The 23,208-nt window shown below is 40.0% G+C and overlaps 1 protein-coding gene across 1 annotated transcript in view; it reads left to right on the top strand.

The window, feature by feature from the left end:
• SCRG1 (stimulator of chondrogenesis 1) overlaps nucleotides 1-22,116 on the top strand; it is a 58,243-nt gene extending 36,127 nt beyond the window's left edge. Inside the window, exons 2-4 of the mRNA XM_081875534.1 lie at nucleotides 12,796-13,005; nucleotides 16,541-16,811; nucleotides 19,834-22,116. Coding sequence (XP_081731660.1) covers nucleotides 16,576-16,811; nucleotides 19,834-19,888 — 291 coding nt within the window. The 5' untranslated portion in view covers nucleotides 12,796-13,005; nucleotides 16,541-16,575 and the 3' untranslated portion in view covers nucleotides 19,889-22,116. The remainder of the gene's footprint in view (nucleotides 1-12,795; nucleotides 13,006-16,540; nucleotides 16,812-19,833) is intronic.
• The last annotated feature ends 1,092 nt before the right edge of the window (nucleotides 22,117-23,208 follow it).

Raw genomic sequence — 23,208 nt, forward strand, 5'->3', positions numbered from 1 at the left:
TGGTAAAGAGCTGCTGTTTTGTTCTCCAACTCTCAGCAAACTCTATATGCAAGCTAATTTAGAGCTACTTATAAGGTAATTCTATTTTGCTTATGTTTTTAATTTAAGAAAATAATAATAATTGCAAGCATCCAAATGCTAGCCTTGCCTTTGTGGAAAGCCCTTGCCCCCATGCAAGTCACGGCATCCAGTTTTCACTGATCCCCTTTACTTCTGTGCCATATCTCCATCTGTTCTGGAAGGCTCCCTAATAATCCGGAGCAGCTTTTTAAGGTGGGAATCACCAAACACCAGTTGCCCCAACTTGGGTGAGCAGAAGTGGTTTCTACTAATGCAAAGCCACCACTGAATACAACCCAACCAATTTAGAACTACTACTACTAATTTACTATTAACTATTAAATTTATACACTGCCTACTAAGCAGCTCTAACAAGCTTATCTTAAATTTGCTTGCTTGCTTGCTTGAATTCACAGGTGCTGAGCTTACAGGAGTGGACATCGTACCATTCTCTTTTGCCACTTTTTTAATAACTGCCCATGTATATGAAAAAAACAATGATGCACAAAGCTGCTTGCCTCAGCATAGAGCCATTTGGATCTGGCTGCAGCCCCAGTACAAAACTACAAGGAATAAGTTTGATGGAGGGCAGACACATGACTCTCTTTCCTCCATCTGACCAGACACATGCTCTATTAGCAGGAGTAAGTCCTTTCAGTGCCTGATCTGGTGGTGCTCTAGTCTAGGGCAATGTGGAGGACAAGGGTGGTGGTTTGGATATTTCTGTCTTACCCTCCTCTGAGCAATGATACCAGGTGGGGGCCTGCATGATGAGGAGTCACCATGCAAAAGCATGTTAAATCAGAATATATATTTCTTAGCAGGAGATGCATTCTGATTATTCCATTGATTCATAATATTAGTCAGCTGCCAAAAATTAAGCAAACACCTAAGTGCTTTTCTGGATTGGGGCCTACAAGCCGAGTTTGCAAAAGGCCCTGCATTAATCTAAGTCAGTGAGTGTTTTTGCCATTGACTTCAATGGCAAGCCAGCATTTCCCTGTTTTTGAGCCTTCCCCCTCGGGGAGACACACCGAATGCTCAGTGTTACAATCCAGTTCCATTAGTTCTTTTTTACTGCTGCCATCTTTAGAATGAAATAAAATGAAATAAAATTCATGAAGTAGTAGCCAAGGCCTCTGTCAATTTGTGCCAATGGTACTGTGGGAGCCAGGTTAGCCTGTTCTTCTCTTAAATCCAGCACTTGCCATGAGGGGATATGAGAACCTGGGCTTGAAAAGAGGTTGGATGGTGTGGGGGGTGTGTGTGTGTGTGTGTGAGAGAGAGAGAGAGAGAGAGAGAGAGAGAGAGAGAGAGAGATGGGGAGGGAGGTTATCACACAAGTGAGAACTGTAGACACTTGTCTTCATTCGATGCCCCACCTTGGGTGCTTTTTTTAAAGGTCAGATGAATCCATGTGTAAAGTATTGAGTACATACCAGCTTCCCATCCAGCAGTGAATGCTACTCACCTAACCTCCATCCAGCTGAGTTGCTGAAGCATACTGGTACAGAAACAGGCAGCTGGGTGATGACTGTGAAGTTGTCGTGGCGCAAACATGCCAGCAGGGGCACTGGATTGGCTCCACCACTGTGTTTGCACTGTCCCAACCTCCACACCACTATAATTCCCAGAGCGGCTTACCAATCAATTCCTCTTCACAGGGAACTCTGAGAATTCTAGATCTATGAGGGGGCAGAGGGCCTCCTAACAACTCTCAGCACCCCTTAAGAAACTACAGCTACCAGAATTCTTTGGGGGAAGCCACAACTATTTAAAGTGGTCTCATCATGCTTTAAACGTATGGTGCAAATGTCACCCAGATTTCAGTTTCCTGCATGGAGTAGCAGCTTGGACTTGATGGTTTCTGAGGCCCCCTCCAACTGTGTGGTTCCATAAAGAACAGAGGAAGGAGATCTCTGGGAGCTGGGAGAGTTGTTGGACTTTCTTCCATAATCTCGTCTCTTATTATTATTATTTTAATTATACTGACAAAAACATGGGAAAATGTCCCCTTTGAATTTTTTTTTTTTAGAGCCTTGCTTTTTTGTCTTAAAGTTACCCATTTTATTTGGCCAAACGATAAAACCTGAGACCCAAGGGACATGAGGCTGTTGTATTTGTGCACAAAACGGCATGTTTTACAGGGCTGTTAATACACACCTTGAGTATCTTAAGGAACAAAGATCTGCTTAATGGCCTCCTAACACATTTACTGCTACACCTTCAAGGAGTTATACATAAGTCTGTTCTACTTTAAGAGTGCAGAAACAGTATGCGGGGGGGGGGACATAAGTTGTGTCATGCATTAAGGTATGGTGGAGGGCACTAATTTAAGAATGAAATTTCAAAGCATTGAAACCCCCAGGTACACACTTCTGGAAATCATTTGGAGCTCATACTGTAACTACTTACTGTGATTCATGCCCCCCTTCTCCTTCCTGCCAACATTAAACTGAGAACCAGTTTGTAGAATTGTTTCAGTGCTCAGAAGTCATAGACAAAGTCCAAATCGTAGGGATAACATTTTTGTATTTGGAAAACCCAGATTCAACTAAAAATTGCACCATTGCAATTTTTATAATTAATAATAGAGGGGGGTTCCCATTTTCACCAGAACCACAGTGCATGGGGAAAGGAGGTTCAACACTTCCTTCACTATTGAATAAAGCTGCCACGGATGTCAACTGGTATTTGATATTTTGCATCCTGGGTGACTAACCAGTGTGTACTAATGTGGCTTCTCCTAAACCCACATTCTGAAGTTTGTAGGTATTCTCCCATATACAAGCACATCCCCTGAACTCCTTGAAAAAGGGTGGGAATAATCTCCATCATTGTGGTATTGTTATTCAGTGGGCATTCTGTAAATCAAAAAATAGCTGCATCAAGTAAGACAAAACCGAGAAAGGTGACAGTTTGTGTTGCATTTGTGAGTCTCTGTGTGTGGAATTTGTGTGTGTGTGTGTGTGTGTGTGTGTGTGGTGCTGGTTCTGTTGTAAGAGGTTCCATTGGTTTGTACTGCAGTGATTTTCAGGTCATTTTCAAAGTGATTCCAAGTGCATATATTTATTGTGGTGGGGGGGGACAGTTACAGTGGTATTTAGAGAGTTCATTAGTGACCTCTTCTGGCTATGTGGTGAATGGCAAGGGATGTTTCTTTAAAAAGAAGAAGCCCAAATTGTCTGGCGTGATTCTTGTGTACGTTAATACCTTGATCTCCGAGAACAACAGATTAAGCCGGCGTGACAGTGGTTGTATCTTTTATATATATATATAATCTATGAGTTTAGAATGCAGGAACAAGAGATGTGAGGAAGTCCAAAGATGAGAATGAAATGTGGATATTGGAAAATACTATGTTATTATGTATGTCTTTTATTGTTTAAACAAAAATTTAATAAATATTATTATAAAAAAAAGACAGTGGTTGTATCTTATATTGTGTGATCCCACTTGTCTCTTCCTCAGTGATTAGGAAACAAAAATAGTTTCTACTAATTCTAATGGCTACAGACCTGTCCAAGCCAACTCTTATGGCCTCAGCACAGAATGATACGTACAGTGATATATTTCACCTTTCTCTTGAGTTTCAACTTGAGTTGCCCAAGACAGTGTTTATCCTGACAACAGGCTCTGTGAACAAGATTAAACCAAAAGTGCCTGGGACCAAGGTCACCCAATGAACTTGAATCAAGGCATCTCCAGCATATAACCCACCTTTCCTGCATGGTTCTCCCATTCTTCCCCAATATATTCTCACAACAACCCTGTGAAGTAGGTTAGGCTAAGAGCCCATGACTGGCCCTAGTTCACCCAGTGAGCTTCAATTGCTAAGTTAGAATTTGAACCCAGATTTTCCCAGTTGAACATTGCAACCACTGCACACACACACCCCACTCATCCTCAAAAGGAGCATCAGATACCGCACAGCTAGATGATAGCAGACGCCGGCTTCCTCCACCTCACTCTTCCCTTCAGTGCGGCGGAAGAGACCTGGTGTGGCAGAACTGAACTGACAAGACCAAGGAACAAAAATGTAGCATGACAGCATCAAAGGAAGATGCCAATATCAGATCATATGGGACTGGAATTAGTAAATAATTGTCCCCTTCCACTATATCTATGAAGTCATCAGGACTCACAGGCAGAACCGGGACTATCACAAGGCCAGCAAGTGTGCAGACCTCAGAGGGGTGCAGGACTGACGTTTGAGGGTCACAGTTTCATACAGAGTAGTATTTCTTATATATTGCACATCTCTAGTAATATTTAAATTTTATTTTCTATTTTGAAGAATTTTATCATTTTTTAAAAGTAATTCATACATTAAAAGTGTTGTCTGGAAGCAACTAGTTTCTTCATTTCGATTTAACAGACCTATAATTATTTACCTGCATCAACAGGGAAATAATTATTGCATTGGCAAATTCTAACTATCCATGTATCAGACTTAGGCATAAATGCTAAGCCACTGAGTGAAAGAGTCAGAGCAATGCTTTGAAACCACTAAGATATTATCTTGGTAGCATATATGATGCTTTAATAGAGATCTTTGATGATACAAATCTAAAAAGTTTATTTGGAAATATTGAAGCTAAGATCCTTGCTGATACGTTTTGTAAGTTTGTTGTGTCCCTTGTTACATGCTTCCCTGAAGCTGAAACACACATAAATCAAATTAAAATACTGTATGTGGTAACAGAGCCCTGTAGCAAATGGCATGCTTGTGATTCTGCTAGCAGAAGAGTCCCACCTGCTTTAGCTGCTACAAGCAAATTCACACAAGCAATAATTCCTGACGGAGTCAAAAGATGTGCAAACGATTTAAAAACACACAATCTATGCTCCATTATAGCACCAGGTGGCGCCAGGTAACCTGAAATTGTGAGCTTCAAGCGGCGATACTAAGAGTAAATCAGGCAATTCCTTTTCTCTTCTGCCTGTGCTAGTGGTGATCTAAAACTTTTTGCAGCTCCTGGTGACTTAAATGTCACCCCAGGACCTTTTGCAATGCTACAGGCAACGATGGAAAATTTCTTAAGTGCATGTCTTCATCCATCCAACCTATATCCTACCTTTACATTTGCTCAGTGCAGCTAACAAAATTAATTTTCCCAGAACGGTGTCCTACAAAAATGCTGTTTTCCATATATATATTCTTTTTTAAAAAAAACTTGATTGCAAAACAATTTACATATAACAACACAGACAAACCAAGACAATACCTCAGTGACAACTAAACGTTAACTAACTACACATCGTCTAACACCACACACACTTTTGACTTCCAATTCACCTCGTTGTGCTTTCTACATATTCTTAACCTTTACGCATTTCCTGTTATATCTATTACATATCCAGAAAATTTTCTACATTTATAGTTTTCCTTAATATTCAAAATTCAATCTAGACCTGTCAGATTTGCATTTTTAAAATATTTAGATATTCTTTAAATGTTATACATTCTTTACACACTTTCTGGTTTGAGTTTCCTCTTATTCTCCCAGTCATTTTCGCAAGTTCCAAATATTCTATCATCTTCATCTACCAGTCAAGCTTCGTGGGAAATGAGTCTCATTTCCAGGTTTTTGCTACTAAAATTCTAGCTGCCGTAGTTGCATACATAAAGATGGTTCTAAAGGTTGGTGGGGGTTTTTTGTTTTTTTGTTTGCTGTTTTCCATATTTTGGGACAAGGTACAAAGCACCTACTGGACCAGCTCTGTAGTTTGGGAACTGGTGGCATTCTGATCATAGCTGCCAACATTTCCCTTTTTTTAAAGGGAAATTCCCTTATTCCAAACAGGATTCCTCGCAAGAAAAGGGAAAAGTTGACAGCTATGACTCTGATATGATGGTTCCACTCCTAACTTCAGGATCAGATGGTAGAATAGTGTTGTTCAGGTTTGTGGTGCTTGTCCTATAAGGTACTAGAGGGTTTAATCTTGTCCACTGTGCTACTGAACATCTATATGAAGTCACAGGTGAGATTGTCAGTACAGTGGTACCTTGGGTTAAGAACTTAATTTGTTCTGGAGGTCCATTTTTAACCTGAAACTGTTCTTAACCTGAGGTACCACTTTAGCTAATGGGGCCTCCCGCTGCCACCGTGCAATTTCTGTTCTTATCTTGAAGCAAAGTTCTTAACCCGAGGTACTATTTATGGGTTAGCGGAGTCTGTAACCTGAAGCATTTGTAATCCGAGGTACCACTGTAGTTTGGAGTTGGGCACCATCAATATGTTGGCGACACCTAGATCTGTTTCTTTTTGACATCTGAATCAAATGAGGCTGTGCAGAATATGGACCATGTTGGGTGAAGCTGGATGAGGGCCAATAAAATGACACCTGGCAAAGGAGAGACTGTGCCCCGGTGTGGAACTTAGGTAGAAGGCCTGTTCTGGATGGGGTTGCATTCCTCTCGAAGGAGGAGGCCCATAATATGGGAATGCTACTGATTCCTTCATTGTCACTGGAGGCCCAAGGGGCTTGAATAGCTAAGTGTTCCTTTCACCATCTTCAACTGGTTATTCAGCTTCAGTGTTTCCTGGACAGGGATATTAAAAAGGTGGTTTAAAAACCTGTTCCTATGCATCTATTAAATCTGCCTAACAATGGGATTTAAACTCTGCTACTGGGGCCCTCTATGTGCAAACCCTGCGCTTTAAAAACAGGCACAAGCTGTTTGCCTGTAGAAAATCAAATATACGGTAATTCATATATCCTCTTGCTAATACCCATCAGTCTGCTGCTCTGACTCATTGTTTAACCTGCCCTGCTGATGTTGTTTTACCTACAAATGCATTGTCTTCTGTTTTAATGTATGCCAACCCTGGCATTGCTCACTCGATGAAGGGCGGGCTAGAAATCCTTCTACTAAAGAAATACTCCAAGACAGCAGGTCAAATATTTCCCTTCTTCGCTTTACAGGCCTTATGAAAGACGAAAAGCACAGGACAGGAGATGAAGAAACTCATTGCAACATGCTTATAGTTCACTTCCTGCATATTTTCCATTAACAGCTTTCTTTCTGATGGGGTTGTGCACTCTAGTCCAAGCATGGCCTCCTGATTAGAGATTTGGAATCAAATCCTGCAGCTATTCTGCCCTTTTGTTTGAAAGTGCAACAGACACAGGACATGGTTGCTAGCAAGGGGGAGGAAACCTCAGGCCCATGTTGCTTCAGTGACTAAAATATCTGTGTGGCATCTGAATATAGACTGCATTTTTAATCAAGACTTATATTGGCTTATATCTTGATCAGGTTCCTAAATTAAATGGGCTTAGATTTTCAAATGTTTCATGCCAGGCAGAGAAAACCTTGGCCATTCTCCTAAGACAAGGGGGCCCCATTGATTTATAGTAGAAAAACAATTCTCAAAGTCATAAAAAGGGGAAATTACATACACTGCCCTTGCAGGCTGAAAAAACACTATTAAGAATGGGTAAGATAATACCAATGTGCCTCCCAGTAAAATGAGCCAGATCTTCTTTCTAAGGTTGAAAGGCCAGGAGCAAATGGGGAAAAACATTTAGCTGACAGAAAAAGAGAACATTTTTGAAAAGTCTCTTCTAAAGCTGTTTCTTAAACTGAGAGAGTTAAAAAGGTTAAAATGTGTTAAATGTTGGAAAGGCAACTGGCTTGGCAGAAGAAGAAGCTTCTTCCTATTTTATTTTGAGGCTGGAAAGGGGGGTGAAAGGGGGAGGTGTACACTGAAGAGGTTTCTGTTTAAAAGCTGTGTTTTACTGAGTTTCTTCCTTTTTACTTTGAAAAGCTTTATTCTTTTAAGAGGCTACCTATGATAAATGTATGAAATATATTAGCTTAAATATATTGGCTTAAATGTAATTATGCAAAGGATTTAAGAAATGCTAGATTCTTATTTCATAGAGTCATATTGCAATAGGAGACCAGAGGGGCAAATGAGCCTAGCCCCCCTGCCAGACAGAAGACGCCATCCAAGCAGTCTTGATATATAGTTGTCAGGCATTTTGTTTAGAAACATTAAATGAAGGAAATCTTTCAATGTTGATGTGAAACTCAAGATCCTTGACATCTGTTGAACATAAAAATGTAAGATTAAACATTTGTTTTAGAAGGCAATAGGGCAAGGAGGGCAAGAGGTGAGCTGGTAATTAAGATTCCATGTAAGATATATTATTACTTATATGTCATATATATAGCTCTTTGTCTCCCTTATAAGGGCAAGGAAGTGGGTGTATCTTTTGTGGGTGTATCTTTTGTGATTGGTTCTACCAAACAGCCAATAGGAATTTCAACCAGGCTGATTGGACAGAGGCAGCCACAGGAGGAGCAAAGGGGGCTGGATTAAGGGAATATAAGTGCTGGCCAGAATGGCAGGAGGCCAGGCCAGAGCTTGGTAACCATGTACCACTGTGCCTCTTATTTATTTGTCTGACAAATAAATTACTATTTTAATTTCTCTATTGCTGCGTTGAATATTTCATTCCAGCTAAGCGTTAACCACAAGCAGGGTGCTACATCTGTTCCCAACTATGGCTTTTCCTAGACTGGGATAGCCTGGTCACAATTATCCATGCTTTGTTAACTGATGGCCAATTTTGTTCTGGACCCTATTCAAGTATCTTGGCTTCTGGACCAAATTATAAATGAGTTGGGCCTCAAATATCTGAAAGAAAGCCTCTTCCTTTACCAACCTGCCCATACATTTAGATCAGCAGAGGAACCCTGCTTAGGGGCCTGCCTCAAGTGAGAGCTGTGGTACCTGGATGCCCTGAAGGGCCTTCTAGGTGGGAGCCCCTCACTTATGGAATAAACTCTCCACTGAGGCGTGTCATTTCACTGATGCGTGTGGCGTTGATGAGTGAAGACTCGCCTTCTTTGTTTTATTTCCTTCCTGCTGCCATGTAGATTTCCACTGAGATTTCAGTTATGGTAACACATTATTTCACAAATTATGGTTTTAATGTATAAGCAGTCCTGTCCCAGGACCATTTGGTGAAGGGTGAGATAAACATACTTGAAACAAACATACACAGTTGGACATGTTAGTTTGGATTCCTTCTTGGCAGTTTTAAAAGAACCAATTCAAAGGACTGATGCGCACTTTTAAAGCTCTAAATCCCATTGGAAACAAGTACCTTTTTAACATGGCCTTTGACTCCTGAGATAGTATATATTTTAGGACCACCTTCTGCTTTGGATTGTAAATTGTTTTAACCAATTACTTTTATGCTAGTGTATTCTGCTCAGGGGCCTCCTGGTGAAGGACAGGTAAGAAATCAAATAAATAGCAACAACACTTGAAGGAGCTCCATCTTCCATGACCACCTCTCTGTGCTCATAGTTCATCTGCTGATGGCCTTCTTCAAGTGCCTCCATAGAAAAGAGCCATTTTGAGCTCAGCTACCCCAGCTATGGAAGGGACTTGCTCCAGGCCGCTTGCCTGATGGCACTTTCTTTTTGGTGCTAGATGAAAATATTCTTATTTGTTTTTTTAAAAAAATAATATTTATTAAGAGTTTAAAAATTACAAAAAGAAAGAAAAAGAATTAAACAAATCAATATAATACAATACAAAAACAAAAATAAAAACACTACATAAAACATTGAATTAAAAAAACAAAACAAGAACAATTAGAAACACTTCCAATATTTTCAATCTTATCTTTCATTCACTTGTTTCACGGACTTCCTCACGCCTCCCTTTTTGTATTCCACTTCAATTAACTATTTCAGCAATTCCTTTCCAACTTCCTCTGTTTTCTGTCCTGTAATTGATCTTAACATATTCTAACCTTGTTTTTTCCCTTTAATACATTAACAATTGCTCTGTTCCTAGTTCCTTGTAACATTTCTGCCAAAGCCATATAACTTCATCCCACCATTTTTCTAAAGCTCATTAATTTTACAATATTTCTGTAAATAATCTTTAATTTTTTTCCAATCTTCTTCCACCGACTCTTCTCCCTGGTCTCGGATTCTGCCAGTCATTTCCACCAGTTCCATATAGTCCATCAACTTCATCTGCCATTCTTCCCGAGTGGGTAAATCTTGTGTCTTCCAATACTTTGCGATGAGTATTCTTGCTGCTGTTGTTGCATACATGAAAAAAGTTCTGTCCTTCTTTGGCACCAATTGGCCGACCATGCCCAGGAGAAAGGCCTCTGGTTTCTTCAGGAAGGTATATTTAAATACCTTTTTCATTTCATTATAAATCATCTCCCAGAATGTCTTAATCCTTGGGCATGTCCACCAAAGGTGAAAGAATGTACCTTCAATCTCATTACATTTCCAGCATTTATTTTCGGGCAAATGATAAATTTTTGCAAGCTTGACTGGTGTCATGTACCACCTATAAATCATTTTCATTAAATTCTCTCTTAGGGCATTACATGCCATAAATTTCATACCTGTGGTCCATAACTGTTCCCAGTCAGCCATCATAATGTTATGTCCAACATCTTGTGCCCATTTAATCATAGCAGATTTCACCGTTTCATCCTGAGTGTTCCATTTCAACAGCAAGTTATACATTCTTGACAAATTCTTAATTTTGGGATCTAGCAATTCTGTTTCCAATTTTGATTTTTCCACCTGGAAGCCAACTTTTTTGTCCAAATTATATGCCTCCATTATTTGGTAATAGTGGAGCCAATCTCACACTTTGTTTTTTAATTTTTCAAAGCTCTGCAGTTTTACTCTGTCTCCATCTTGTTCCAAAATTTCCCAATATTTCGGCCATTTGGCCTCCATATTGAGTTTTTTCTGTGCCTTTGCTTCCTTTGGTGACAACCATCTTGGGGTTTTATTTTCTAACAGATCCTTATATCTTATCCAAACATTAAACAGTGCTTTTCTAACAATATGGTTTTTAAACGCTTTATGTGCTTTTACCTTATCATACCACAAATATGCATGCCAACCAATACATTGTTAAAACCTTCTAAATCCAGCACATCAGTGTTTTCAAGAAGCAGCCATTCTTTCAGCCAGCAAAAAGCAGCTGATTCATAGTAAAGTTTAAGGTCTGGCAGGGCAAATCCACCTCTTTCTTTAGCATCAGTTAATATCTTAAATTTTATTCGAGGCTTCTTGCCCTGCCAGACAAATCTGGAAATATCTCTCTGCCACTTCTTGAAACAATCCATCTTGTCTATAATTTGCAATGTTTGAAACAAGAACAACATCCTTGGCAATACATTCATTTTTATCACAGCAATTCGACCTAGCAATGATAGCTTCAAATTTGACCATATTTCTAAGTCCTTTTTCACTTCAATCCAACATTTTTCATAATTATCCTTAAACAGGTTCACATTCTTGGCAGTCATGTTAACCCCTAAATATTTCACTTTCTTGACCAAGAAAATATTCTTATTTGTTTTTCTTTCAATACTTCATAAATAGCTCAGGCAGCTTTTGATGTACCTTTAAGTATTCATGACTGTTCTTTCATCTGCCAACTCATAGTCTGTTTGCAATTTTATGCATTTGTACATTTTGGGGAGATGGGAACCTTGTAACCAGCTGGAATCAAAGTTGAAAAGCAATAAATAAAAATAAATGGACAGGTGGGGGGCAGAAAACAATGACAAACATGACAGCTTTCTCCAGAGACCAAAACAGTGTCATTTCTTCCTGACTGGATCTATAAATGCCGAGTTCACATGATTACCTATGAGCATGTGAGCACATATAATCTGTAATTTTGACATATAATTTTATTAGGATTATTTGTGTTTTATTCATATTTATTAGGTTATTTTATTTTAAATGATTGGTACTACCAGTTTTTTTAATGAGTATTTTAGATTGCTTTACGTTAACCACTTGGTAGAGCAGTAGTCTTCAACCTTTTGAGACCAAGACCCACATCTGGAGACCCATTTCTTAACCCCCCACCCCATATTTGTATGGTAGCAGTGCTGCTGTTGTGAATAGGCAAATGATCCAGTAGAGTGGCTACTAACCCACAAGTTGAAAACCAGTGTCTTACGATATTTTTTACTGAAGTAGTAATACAGTAAGCCCATAACTTACAGGAGGTTGCATTCTGGAGCTTGCACCGAAAGTCAAATTTGTGTATAGTAAAAACCCATTTGGTTCAATGGTGGGTGGGATGGCCAAAGCCATTTTTCCTGGAGCCCCACCCCCTTTACATTTTAAATAAATACATTTTTGCCATACTCACAAAGCTGAATGTGCACCAAGTTAAATACACTTGTTAGAATCAGAGTTGGAAGGGACCTGGAAGGGAATCCTGCGCACAGCTGTCCCTGGGTGGGCTCAAACCACCAGCCTTCTGGAAAACTGCCAGTTGCAATGACCCATTGCATCACGAGGCTTCCTTACTGTATATAAATCTTGCCAAGTAACATAAGTAATGGGTGGTATTCAACTAAGCTGTACTCATGGCTAATTAATGGGCATGGCTAATCTTAGTAAGTCTACTCTTGAGTAGAACTTAGCTAAATATCACCCAATATGCCCCACAAGGGCACTGTGGTCTGCTCACATTGACAGATGATTGCACGAAGTAGCCTAAGGTTGCTTAAAGGGCTCTCAGTGGACTTACTTGTGAGTAAACATACCTCAGCTCATGCTGCCCAACTCTGATGCACACACTTTGCTATTTATTTGCTTTCACACTGCGACATATTTCCCCTTCCTGTCTTTGGTAATTTTATTTTTATTTTACATTTTGCTTGAAATTGTATGTGTAGACCAATTGCTTTCTGTTGGAAAGGGAGAGCTCTTCATTTCTCTTTTGCCAGCTTCCTTGCCGTTCTCTCCTTAGCGACAGTCTACCACTGGGAAATCAAGAATCAGGACAAACAAAGGAGCATTTATCCGGGATTTTCTTCCAGCCCTCCTTCCCCGCAGCATCTCCCTTTAGCTTGCTTCAACATTTGAAAAGACACAACTGGCAAGGAGGCAAGAAAAATAAGCAAACAAATAAGGTATGTCTCTTCCCTGCCCCATGCAAATGATCCTAGTTAATTAGTTTTCTCTGGGTTGGTTCTAAGAGCTAAAACTAAAGCCACGTGCGTTGAACCCAGGCAAGCGGAAAACAGCCCAAGAAGGCGGAGGCGACCTGCACCTCAGGTGGTGGAGGATATAAAGAGGTATTAATTTGCTTAACAGCCTTGACTAAGTAGCTGAGGAAAGATAATCTCTTTTCTTTGTTATGAATCCAAGAGAGAGAGCTTAAAAATACAGGGTATGCAATACTACAGAGCAGTGCTGGAAAAATTAAATTTTGATGTGTTTAATATAGTGAATGTCAGCAACAAATGCATTCATTGAACTAGAATATCTTAAAATTATATGTTTGCCAGTTTGCCAAGACAGACAGTACCACTATGTGTGAGATGGTGAGCAGAGCAGCGAATCCACCAAGAAGAGATTCCATGAATTGACTCTTTGTGAAAACAGACCATCAATTCCATGATTCTTTAGAGGCACTAGGGTTGTTGTTGTTTTACATTAAACCCCCATTTAATTTCTCCAGAGAAACCAGAATGTACATGGATATTCTTATTTGTCATCTTCATACCCATTCTTCGCTCCATAATAATAATTTCCAGCACTGCTCTGTAGTATTGCATACCATGTATTTTTAAACTCTCTTTCTTTGATTCATAAGTGGACACACACACAAGAGGAGAGAGAGAGAGGATAGTCTGCCTGCTTGAACCACAGCAGTACCAAAAATGATTAGCGCACCTTTCTAATTCCAAGAAAACAGATGGGTGTAATTCACATCACCTCACTTACTAGAGAAGCCTGAAAATAAGACACAAGTGACAAGATGTGCACATTAGCATTGTCAATGGGCTTCCATAGTAGCTAGAACGTGGATATTTGGTCCACACAGTCCAAGTCACATTTATTACTGGGAAATAGAACCTTTTTGACATGAAAACAGTTAAAACTCAGGATATGAAATATACCTCTGAACATAGACCAATACTCCAGCAGAGAGGGAGACAAGGGAGCTTGGGCAGTAAGATGGGAGGCAAAACACACTGGAAAAAATTGAGGGCAGTTTTCCACTGTCCAAATTCCCACAATTAAGGAATTTACAGGTAAGTTGGATTCTTCTCCTAAAACTTTTTCTTCTTCCTCTGTTACTTTGCTGTCATTTCTTATCAGGGTCATTCCAAAAAGCCCAAATAATAGACTAACTTCTCCGAGTCTGTTTCTCATGCTTTTATCCATCACCACAATCCATTTTCACATTAATCTGTGATTTTGAAAATTATTTCCTAAAACTACATATTTAAATACATTAATAAATGTGTGTTAACTCAAAGCATATATTCAGATCTCTCTTTTGAAACATTTAAAATGCTGAGAATGTGTAACAAAGGGCAAAATCTGTTAAGACTGCCTATCTTAGATTATGTGCACATCTGATATGAGAAATTAGAAGAATTTGATCCTGTACAAAAGCAACCTAACAGATGGAGTCTAACCTTGAACAGAAAGGAGCCTTGAAAACACTGCACAGGGAGTGTGTTTTTGAAGTCATCATTTGGGTAGTGTATCATCCATAACACTCAGCAATTTAAAGCAGTAGTGTTGTACCTTGGTTGATGAAAGCCTTGCAAGTCGAATGTTTTGGCTTCTGAATACCACAACCCCGGAAGTGAGTGTTCCCAGTTTGTGAATGTTCTTTGGAACCCAAACATCCAAAGAGGCTTCCACTTGGCTGCAGGAGCGTCCTGCAGCCAACTGGAAGCAGTGCCTTGGTTTCCGAACGTTTTGGAAGTAGAACAGACTTCCGGAACGGATTCCGTTTGACTTCTGAGGTACCAATGTGGTGTCAATTAATGCTCCCTTAATAAGTTTATAGTACAAACCATATCATATTGTTTAGAGCAGGCATCACCAAACTTGGCCCTCCAGAAGTTTTGGGACTACAATTCCCATCATCCCTGACCACTGGTCCTGTTAGCTAGAGATGATGGGAGTTGTAATCCCAAAACATCTGGAGGGCCAAGTTTGGGGATGCCTGGTTTAGAGCATAAAAACAATAGGTCCTCTGCACACACACTTTCACCTCAGGCCTCAGAAAATATGCTGGGATACCAAGAGTAAACACTTCAATATCTTATTTGGGACCTTATTTGGTACATTATTTGGACTTTCCTCAAAGAACATCAACAAGCTTCTTTAGTTCTAATCCACACAACAGCTGAGGACACATTTTAGGATTCACTGTTTTTTAAAACTGGCAACACCATGCCATCACCATCTTAAATACTGTAAACGGTACAACAATAGATACACTTGGAACATAGACAAGATTTACTTATTGTGTTGACTGAGGGATCAAAGTGCTGGAGAGATCCTGATGTACATCTATACCACTGGGGATAGCTACAATGGCTTAAAAGTTTCTATCTGGTTCAAATCCTGTGCTGATTGAAGTCAAAGATGGGCATCAACCTGGAAACGAGGGCTGACTAGCACCTAGGAAAAAGAGTGGCTCAGGAATATTGGCTTCTGCACAACACAGTGGCCTGTATAGCTCTGTTAAATCCCATTGCTATGGTTAAAGTTACCGTATTTTTCGCTCTATAAGACGTACCAGACCACAAGGCGCACCTTGGAGGAGGAAAACAAGAAAAAAATATTCTGAATCTCAGAAGCCAGAACAGCAAGAGGGATCGCTGCACAGTGAAAGCAGCAATCCCTCTTGCTGTTCTGGCTTCTGCGATAGCTGCACAGCCTGCATTCACTCCATAAGATGCACACACATTTCCCCTTACTTTTTAGGAGGGAAAAAGTGAGTCTTATAGAGCAAAAAATACAGTGTTTTTTAAAACACCCTCTGATTCTGGCAGATGTGACAATCTGGGTCAGAATGAGAATCTGGATTGCTCTAGCAATGATTTGTGCCTTAGCAACACATTTTCCAGTTTCATCATCTGTTTGTGCAAGTCTCAGAACGTTTTCTGAAACAACCTGCTGAAAAGATCACTTCAATTTAACATGTTCACATAATTTCACTGTTTTTTCCTGCCAAACTTAATCTAAAGGAGGGCATGTGTGTAGTTCCACCCAACACCTTGCAAAGACCATCACAACATCGTGGAATTGCTAATTTCTCCTAGTTTTTGTATGCTATCTTCACAAATGTGCCCATTTCTGTGAGCAATTTTCCCTAGTATGCATTTCTGTATGTTATTTTCACTAATATATGCATTCATATGCACACATTCCCCTAGCATATGCATATTTGCAAACATTGCTTAGGGAACTGCGTTGAGAACTTTGGGTAAGTGTGAATTTCATAGGATGGCTGTGCTTCAGTTCTCATATTCTTTTAGAAAGCGACAATTTGGTAAGATTTGGCTTTAAATGCAAATGGAATCAAACCTCTCCTGTTCATGGATAGTGGAAAAACAGAGCTAAAGGGATGAATTTGATAAATAGACTGATTTTATGTCGGCACCCAGCTAAGCGCCTTTTCTTTTCTCTCGCTAGCACTATTTGCAAACTCTTGCCAAGATAGCACAAAAATGACGATGCTCTCCACTCTTCTGTTTCTGAGCTTTCTGCTTGGGACCAACCCAACACCATCTGGCCGCCTCTCCTGTTACAGGAAAATATTAAAAGACCACAACTGTCACAGCGTCCCAGAGGGAGTGGCCAGTCTTCGTCCAATTGACGGGCTTCTTCAAGATCACTTCTGGGAGGGAAAGGGCTGTGAGATGGTCTGCTATTGTAATTTTAATGAATTGCTCTGCTGCCCAAAGTAAGTAACTTCTTTGACTCTTGCTTTCTTTTCTTTGCAAGGAGAGATATAACAACAACAACAACAACAACAACAATAATAATAAATTTATTATTTATACCCTGCCCATCTGACTGGGTTTCCCCAGCCACTCTGGGCAGCTTTCAACAAAATATTAAAATACAGTAGTCCATCAAACATTAAAGGCTTCCCTAAACAGGGCTGCCTTCAAATGTCTCATAAAAGTCTCCCCTGTGGGAGGGCGTTCCACAGGGCGGGTGCCACTACTGAGAAGGTCCTCTGCTGGGTGACCTTGGGCTAGTCACACTTCTTTGAAGTCTCTCAGCCCCACTCACCTCACAGAGTGTTTGTTGTGGGGGAGGAAGGGAAAGGAGAATGTTAGCCGCTTTGAGACTCCTTTGGGTAGTGATAAAGCAGGATATCAAATCCAAACTCTTCTTCTTCTTCCCTGTAACCTGGGCATCTTGCAGTGAGGGAACCGCCAGAAGGCCCTTGGCGCTGGACCTCAGTGTCCAGGCTGAACGATGGGGGTTGAGACTCTCCTTCAGGTATACTGTACTGAGGCCATTTAGGGCTTTAAAGGTCAGCACCAACACTTTGAATTGTGCTCAGAAACGCACTGGGAACCAATGTAGGTCTTTCAAGACCGGTGTTATGTGGTCTTGGCGGCCGCTCCCAGTCACCAGTCTAGCTGCCGCATTCTGGATTAGTTGTAGTCACCTTCAAAGGTAGCCTCACACAGAGTGCATTGCAGTAGTCCAAGCGAGAGATAACTAGAGCATGCACCACTCTGGCGAGACAGTCAAACAAAACTAAAGTGTATAATTATACATGTTTAATGATGTGCACCAAGTCCCACTGAACTCAACGGTTCTTACTTGTGACTTGATATGCATAGGATTGCATAGCTTCATTGAAATCAAAAGCAGAAAAACCCTCCATCTATTATTATCTAATGTCCCAAATGATGACAAGACAAATAAGCCCGTTTCAAAGCTTCAGTACCAAAATATGACATAGGAGTGCTATGGTCCGAAGACATGGCACAGGGATCTTGCCGAAAGTAAGCAACCTTGGACAGGTCAGAACCTGGATGTACACTGTCTGAGGGAGGCACTGTAGCTCAGTGGTCAAGCATCTGCTTTGCATGCAAAAGGTCCCCAGGTCAACGCTCAGTGACTTCAGGTAGGGCTGGGAATATTCCCTGCCTGAAACCAGAGCCACTGCCAGTCTGTTTAGACAATATGGAAGTAGACAGACCAATGGACTGACTTGGTATGTCAAGTTTCATGATGGGTCATTCTTAATTTTATTTTTATTTATTAGATTTATATACTGCACTTTGTTGTAAGATCCCAGGGTGGATTCTGACTTCTGTTTTAGACCACCACCACTCTTTTTCCTTACCTAATAAATATTCAGATATTTTGGACCTAAGGATAGCTAACAATATGTAATCCCACGTAAGTCTTTGGTGTAACACAAACTATAGGACATAGGGCCACTGATTCAATAGGTGTGTCCACTTGTTCATCATGGAATTTGGGGTAGAAACGGTCGTTCTGAGGACAGCACTGGTTATTACAAGAGCACCTCTGTTGCTGCTAATTTCAAAGATGAGCAGCATAGACAAGAGGGGAAAAGGGAGGGGGTGGTATTTTGGAGGCAGCAGTGTGTGTACTGAGGTGGTGGCAGTATGGTAACTGGAACACACAACACCATGAAATCAGGTTATATGGAATAAGTAACAGGTAGGTTCAGGAGCTAGATGCTTCACATTTTCCCTTCTCCAGTAGTTCCTTTCAACCCTATTCTGTTTATCTGGCAGAAGCCCAACATAACCATGCAGAACATTGTGCTGTTGGGGAGGAAAGTAAATGGGCTTGGTATTTAGAAATTGGTCAATAACCCTCATTTCCAGAGACATTAGGAATTCAGATAAACTGAGCTCTTTAAGCTCTATCTAATTCAGGGATGGGGAGCCTGTGGCTGTCCAGCTGTTGTTGGACTACAGTCCTCATCAACCACCTGCCAGCATGGTCAATTAACAAGTATGATGGGAATTGCTGTCCTGCAAAATCTGGGGGGGGGGGCACAATTTTTACATCTCGGTGTAATTCATAGGCCATACAGAGACAGTGGCCAATATAACTAAGCATAATTGGTATACAAACAAAGAACAAAAAATGGTTTGCAATAAAAAAGGAAAAAAGAACTTAGCAGTGTTCTTTTAAGGAAACAAGTGTTTGAATACTAATGGAGCTTATTCTGAAGCACCACTGCTTTTAACGGGGCAGTTTTAAGTATATTTTAGGACCCATATATTATTAAAACCTCACATGTGGTCCTGAGCCTTTTAACCTAAAGTTCAGGTAGAAGCCTGGGTAATTTGCATTTAATGAAATGATTTGCCTCCAGTTTCAGTAGGGAAATTGAAAGACCACCTGGAAACTTCAATTGGTCCAAAATGTGGCTGCCTGATTACTATTGTCACCTCTCTCTTGTAAGATCTGCATTGCTTACTTACTTATTTCCTGACTCAAGTATGGGTTCTAACCTTTAAATCCCTAAATGCATTAAAGTCAGGTTACCTGGAAGACTACCTACTCCCACAAGAGTCTGGCCAGAAGTTAAGGTCAGCATTAGTAGCTCATTCCTTCTTTACATGGAATTAGACTAGTAGGAGGAACTCAAGATAGAGCTTTTTAAATGGAATGATCACTGAATTGTGGGAATACACTCCCCATGGAGACCTACTAAGCTCCTTCCGTTTTAGTCTTCAGACAGTTGCTGAGAACTTTTATTATTATTTCCAACTTCCTTTTTACATTTAGTTGTCTGCTTCTAATTTGATTGCTGGCTTTATAAAGTGTCTGCTTTTATGGTTGTTTAGTCTGTCTTTCATTTATTGTGTTTTCATTATTCTTGTAAGCCACTTTGCATATTTAAGAAACACAAGAAGAATGAAAGTATAATACCTATAGCATACTTCCCGATTTGAATTTCTGCCAATTTCTTTCAGGGGTATCTTTTTTGGGCCAAAAATATCATTTGTGATTCCCTGCAACAAGCCATGAAGAAACACTGCGTTTGAGAAAGGACGGCAAATGCAGGACTTTGTTCATGAAGACTGGAATAAAGCTTATGTGGTCATCAGGTCTAAAGAAGATGGACTTTGAATGCAATACGGAAGCTACTATAGCCACCATTTTTTAGGCATTCAATGTTATGTTTAAACAAGACTAACAGCACCATGTTTACCATTCATTGCATGGGTATTACCTCCAAGGAAGTAGACTTTAGGGACAGTAAAATTAAAGTTAATAAAACCCCATATGTAGCAGAGCTCTCAAATCTAATTTGGTAGTGATGTTGATGTTCATTGACCTGACCTAAGTAACATACCATAGAAGATACACTTCTTCTCAGGGCTGCTTGGGTGGGATTGTCTTAATAACAAAGACTAAATTAACCAAGACTTAGCTAAAGTGTTTCATATGACTGTTTTCTTTAATTCTTGGTGTTTTAACTATTTGTACGCAACTTGAAGTATCAGTTGTTACACAAATAAAGCAAGATGTAATTCTCAATTCTCTCATTTAATAGACTAAGACACTGAACTGCAAGCGTAATTAATCCCATCATACTACTTTTTAAGGAGTTCAATGGCCATTTAAAGTGATGTAGTTTCCATTGAAACAGCTATTGCACACTTCACAGAAACTGTTAGCACATTTGCAAAGCTAAGCAGGGTCTTACATGGTTTGAAATTGGATGGGGGACCGTGTGTCAAGATGCCTGCATTACAGGGGAATGACTGGGTGACCCTCAGAGCGTCTCTTCCAGCTCTACAATTCTGATTATATTATCTACCCTGGAGCCCTTTGATGGCAATTCTTTACATTTTGGTTTCCCCGTGCCCTCTCTTCCTGTCTCTTGCCATCTCTCTGAAGATGGGGCTGTTGCGACTAGTGGGACTTTACAAGCTTCTACATACATTTCAGTTATAAAATTCTAAAGACACCTTTATGCTTTTATGTGGTTAAGGAGACACAGCTGCTATAAAAACAGACTTACAATCAAACAGCAGCTGATCACGCATGGACTTGAATCAAAGCTCCATGAACACAACACAACTTCAGCTGGTTTAGATCAGGCCACGTCTGAAAAAAATACATGGCATTAATAACTTTAAATGCATCTCATCTTTAAAGGAGAACACAGAGACACGAGTACAGATATGCAAATTCATTTTTAAGCAAAATAAAATACAGCAACGTGTTTTTCTTTTTCAGTTTAAGTCCCATTTAATGTTCCTTCCTGCAGGGGGATTTTGGGTAAGTGTTCAGTGCTTATTACAGGACGGGGGGGGCAGGGGGTGTCACTGCGACAGGGGTTAAGCATTTCTTTCCTTCCCAACACTCCATTCCCCCCCCCCAAAAAAACTGCTTTTCTTTTCGGAAAAATGGCACCAGTGTTCCATTACATGCAATTATTTGCATGTAAAACCAATTAGATTTACTCCTCGCAACTCTTTGCAGCGTGCATTTTGCATGACATTGGCCATCAACACCCAGCCAGCGACAGAAGTATTTGGATATGTAGAACAGGGCATGGGCAGGCCTCTTTTGCTTTATCAGCAATTCTCATTCCAAGTACAGGATAAAAGAGAAGAAATTCTGTGCAACTGTGGAAGCACTAACAAACGCAAAGCCTTCTTTGTGGAAATGATAAAAGGGTCGATAAAAAGTGCCTGGAGAGGGAAAAAAAGGAAAGGAAAAGCAACAGATACATTTGACAACAGGAAGCATAAAATATTTTTCATTGATCTATGAAAACTCCTGAAGCTTCCAAATGTGTTTCACCTAAAAACTGCCAGGAAATACAATATAAACTATTAACAGGGCTAGCCAGCATTGAAGGCACATTGAATAACTCATAATCTGTTACGGATTCTGCCCATTAAGGTATTTAAATGCTGCTGGCATGTGTTTTATTTTTGCATAGTAAGTACAATGAGAGGAGACTAATCTTACCATCTTCAGCTCTTAAATTGTTCTAGGTAGCCCATTAGTAAAATTATTTTATACTTATGTGCCAGGGGACAATCCAACAATTTTGACACTGCTTAAGAATGGGTCAGTAAGCCGCACTGAACACAGAGAGCCATACTTCAGAGCATACAGAGGATTGCATTTTACATTTCACTGTTAGTGGGACATGCCTGCGCAACTTGTGATGCTCTGAGCTGATTGTATCTCCTTAGCGCCAGCCACGATTTGTCGTCTAATTGGGAAGAAAGGTTTTTTTAAAAAAAAAAATGGGTATGTTTACTATGGAGAAATAAAAGCTTGGGGTGGAAAAGCACAGATGTGCAATTTTCAAATATTTAAAAGGCTCTTGGGTAGAAGAAAAATTGCTCAATCCTATTCCTGAGACTGGAGCAAGAAATATGTTTCAGCTACCAGAAAATTAATGATAAAACACTGCGAAACTGTCCAAACGTTTAAGGGAAGCAAATAAATAAGCTGCCTGTGGCTGTTGCGGCTTATCTTTTGCAGTATTTAATTAGAAGCTAGATAGGCAGCTTTCTTAGAGCAGCAAGGGGTGGGGATTTCAGCCATTCATTCAACAGTGTGCACACCTAGCTCAATTTTCTCAATATGATAATTGTGTTTTGCATTCATCTTACCTTTATCAATCTCAAGAGCCAATCAAAGTACTCTCAATGAAGTCTAACGCTACTGTGAAACAAAGCAGGATTAACTTCCTAAGTGTTAAGCCAAGTCTGCTTCTAGCAACACAAGAATATTATCCTCTTGTATCACAACACAATTTATGATTGTTCTACATACTTAAGTATTTCACAAAACAAATGCTGCCTATGCAGTAAATACCTTAAAATTTATTTATAGACAGCCCCTTTCCCCCCATTTGTTATAATGATTTGTGTATGGTCAGTTCAAAAAGAAGGTAATGCTTGCCGACATACCAAGACTGATTTAAATATCGCTTTGAGCACTCATATAGTCCTTTTCCCCCCTAAGTGTTCATTTGTCCTTCTCGAACTAGACTTTTGGCACCAGTCCATCTCTGCAGTCTGAGGTCATATTGAATGCTGTGCCTATTATGTCTGCGTCTGCTCTGAATTTTGTATTATCTACCGTCTTCTGTCTAATCATGATGTTGAACAGTACAGTGTAAGGATACTAGTAACTCCCCTTGAGAAAGTTTAATACCACTGTTGCATACTTGTCCAAAGTATGCTTTTTTGCAGCTGAATCAAGCAGTTCTTATTTAGGTATTATTTAGGTATGCATAGAGTCATGAGGCCACAGGAACAAACACACCTGTATAGTAATCAGCTATATTTAGGTTTCTCACATGGGGGCTAGAA

This window comes from Podarcis erhardii (genome assembly GCF_964252035.2).
Source record: "Podarcis erhardii genome assembly, chromosome: 9".
In the NCBI taxonomy this organism is placed as follows: Eukaryota; Metazoa; Chordata; class Lepidosauria; order Squamata; family Lacertidae; genus Podarcis; species Podarcis erhardii.